Source organism: Rhea americana, unplaced genomic scaffold (assembly GCF_003343005.1).
Source record: "Rhea americana isolate MKP2758 unplaced genomic scaffold, rheAme1 scaffold_39, whole genome shotgun sequence".
NCBI classification, from domain to species: Eukaryota; Metazoa; Chordata; class Aves; order Rheiformes; family Rheidae; genus Rhea; species Rhea americana.
The window spans coordinates 4,632,139-4,635,227 of NW_028186523.1; the positions used below are offsets into that span (position 1 = coordinate 4,632,139).

Below are 3,089 nucleotides of genomic sequence, written 5' to 3' on the forward strand. Positions count from 1 at the left end.
GTAGTATATTCAATTTTTCTTTCCAGACATACATCATATTAACATAAGACTGTATATATTGTTCTAAGAACATGTACATATACCAACTCCTATTTCTCACCTTGTGTATACATCCTTGATATAARAAACCTGACACTGGCCTTTGCACTTTTCTCATTGTAAACTTCAGAAAAATTACCTGACAATAATTTCAGGCAACTATGACCTGAAGTGAATTGTGCCAATATTATATGCACACACTGTTAAATTTCACTGAAATTAATGAAAACCCAACTCTGTCAAAGTTCTGGATATAATTAGTATTTACTTTGATCTAAATTAACAGATGAAACACAATCTGCTCAAGTATGCTTCTACTGAAATATTTGTTTAAAAATATTTCAATTGGCTCTGTGTATGTGACGTTCAGAAAATGCTTGTTATATTAACTTCAAAGAAAACAGAATACAGACTATGCAACAGGAATTTTTGCTGGATTTCTTCATCTGCAGCCCAGTAGTCTAAGATTACAGTGCAAGATAAAAGTACTTGTACAAATAAATATTTGTATTATGAATGGCATTTATATCACATTTGAATTCTCATTTGCTAATTAAAATATTTTAAAATGCTCTACATTTCAAATGGCAGATAGTTGTCAGTAGTGTCACTTAGCTTTACGCTTAGGAGGTAGCATTACAATGCAAATCTAGGCATTCTTGCGCTGGCAGAACTTGCACAGAGCAGTACGACTGAACACACATTAGAAAGGCTTCTGTTTTAATGCCTAATCATTACTGGCAGTTTATGGAGAGCAAGTGAGATGAGCACTTGGGCAACATATTCTGTTTTTTCTCTCCTTACTGGCAGATGCCTGAACCCCATGAGAGAGAATAGCTTAAACCTACTTGAAGGTAGATTAATTAGTAAATTACAATACCAATATAGTTGGTAGATCACTGCAAGTTTTTCCATTCGAACAGAAATTGGCACATAAAGAGAAGTCATGTTCAAGCCTATCAGTATCMAAACCTGATGGGCTTCCAGACACACTTTAAAAGTAGATTTGCAAACGTATCTAGATTTTCCTCTTAGAGATGTCATAGTTTCAGGGGAAGAGGTTTTTCCCTAGTGCATTAATGACAGTTACAAATTCTAATCGCCATCTCGAGACAATAAACACACTCAGAACACTACTAGGAACAGTCATGTGTTTTCTGCTCGAAGAGACAACAGCATAGGTCTAGTCCTTCAGCTATGTAACAGGAACAGCTGTACCAGGAACAAACTTCTTTGGTCTTGGACACTGTTTTACTTCTTTTTTATGATCAATATTATGAGAAGGAAAATGTCACACGAGCCGTGTTCACCTTACTGCAAGTAAAGCACGATGGATATTATATTAGTCACTCTAAAGGACCCATCTGAACACAAAAAAAATGACAGGAACAACTGAACATCAATTTATTTACCTGGAATATAAAAGGGGATGCATACTGTATAGTTAAAAAACATCTAGTAAAACCGGRTTCAGGGCAGATAAGTAATGGTGCCGATTTGCAAGTGTGATAACATTTGGCATCGACGGAAAATAGTGTAAACTTCTTGGCACATCAGGTGAAGAACAGTTTAAAATACACGCTTTTAATCTGTACGATATCGCCATACTTCCACCCAGAAGAGGTTGGCGAAACTCCCCAGAGAAGATTCAAATAAATTACATAAATAGGAGCGGGGCCGGGCGCTTCGCCGGCAGTCCGTGCCGTGCCGTGCCGTGCCGCCCGGCCTCACACGTCGGGGTAGCCGCAGTAGTAGACGGCGCTGCTGGCGTCCGACACGGCCGCCGACACGGGCGCCGCGCCCTCGGGCGCCGGCAGCCCCGCGGCGTCGTGGCCCGCGAAGGGCAGCCCCAGGTCGGGCTTGCAGGCGAAGTGCAGGTACTGCTCGAACTCGGTGCGGTCCACCTCGCCCAGCAGCTCGTCCTGCGGCAGGGGCCGCCGCAGCGCGCCGCCCGCCGGGCTCTCGGCCGCCGCCGGCGCGTACTCGGCCGCCGCGTGCGGCGCGTAGCTGTAGGGCCCCAGCGCGCACTCCTCCTGCAGCGCCGCCGCGAAGAAGGGCGCCTCGCTCTCCGCCGCGTCCAGCGGCGACGGGTCCGGCGTCGGCAGGCTGTAGCCGTCGAAGGCGGCGCCCAGCGGCGCACAGTCCCGGTAGTGGCCCGCGCCCGGCCCCAGCGCGCCCGGCCCCGCCGCGTAGCCCTGTTCGGCGTAGGGCAGCGCCAGGCTCTCCACGCACATCCTGCCGCCGCCGCCGCCGCTGCCCTCGCTGCCCAGCGCCGGCGCCGCCGCCTCCGCCAGGCCGTGCTGCAGGAAGCCGCTCTCCACGCGCTTCAGGCGCTTCACCTGCTTCCGCCGCCGCGGCCGGTACTTGTAGTTGGGGTGGTCCTGCATGTGCTGCACCCGCAGCCGCTCCGCCTCCTCCACGAACGGCCGCTTCTCCGCCAGCGACAGCGCCTTCCACGATTTACCTGCGCCCACACGCACCGTCAGAGCGGCACCGCCCGAACGGCCCGCCGCGCTCCCGCGCCCGCCGCCGCCGCCACCGCCCGGCCCGCGCCGCCCCGGTGCTCCGCGCCCGCCCCCGCGCCCGCGCTCACCCAGCATCTTGCTGAGCTCGGCGTTGTGCAGGTCCGGGTTCTGCTGCGCCAGCCGCTTGCGCTCGTCCTTCGCCCACACCATGAAGGCGTTCATGGGCCGCCGGATGCGCGACTCGCTCTTGCTCCGGCCGCCCGCCGCCCCCGACGGCGCCGCCTCGCTCTTCACCTTCGCCTCGCCCAGCGGGCTCAGCGACTCTGCCCAGGGGCAGGGGCCCATGGCCGGCATCATGATGGGCAGCGCGCACCGCCCCTGCGCTTGGTCGTCGCTGCTGGCATAGCCCGCATCGGGGCTGCTCATCTCGGGACGCCCGCGCCGCGCCGGGAGCTGCGCACGGCGCCGCGGGACGGGCTCGGCGCTGGGGCCCCGCGCACTGCGGCCGCTGCCCGCGCCGAGCCCTATTTGAGCAGCGACGCGGCCAATGGGGCCGCGGGGGCGGCGCCGCGGGAAGGTGGCGGC

At 54.3% G+C, this 3,089-nt stretch overlaps 1 protein-coding gene across 1 annotated transcript; it reads right to left on the reverse strand.

Moving 5' to 3' along the window:
* Window positions 1-322: 322 nt before the first annotated feature.
* On the reverse strand, window positions 323-2,994 carry LOC146591057 (transcription factor SOX-17-like). The gene is made up of 2 exons (XM_085313587.1): window positions 2,633-2,994; window positions 323-2,503 (listed from the first exon to the last, which is right to left on the reverse strand). Exons 1-2 carry the CDS (start codon window positions 2,928-2,930, stop codon window positions 1,767-1,769), a joined length of 1,035 nt encoding a protein of 344 aa, XP_085169713.1. The 5' UTR covers window positions 2,931-2,994; the 3' UTR covers window positions 323-1,766.
* Between the last annotated feature and the right edge of the window lie 95 nt (window positions 2,995-3,089).

What these genes read in the sequence shown, in the direction of transcription:
- LOC146591057 (XM_085313587.1), bottom strand. Translation starts at nt 2,930, where the DNA reads ATGAGCAGCCCCGATGCGGGCTATGCCAGCAGCGACGACCAAGCGCAG. An exon ending in CGAGCTCAGCAAGATGCTGG is followed by an intron (nt 2,504 to 2,632) that starts GTGAGCGCGGGC and finishes GTGTGGGCGCAG; the next exon opens with GTAAATCGTGGAAGGCGCTG.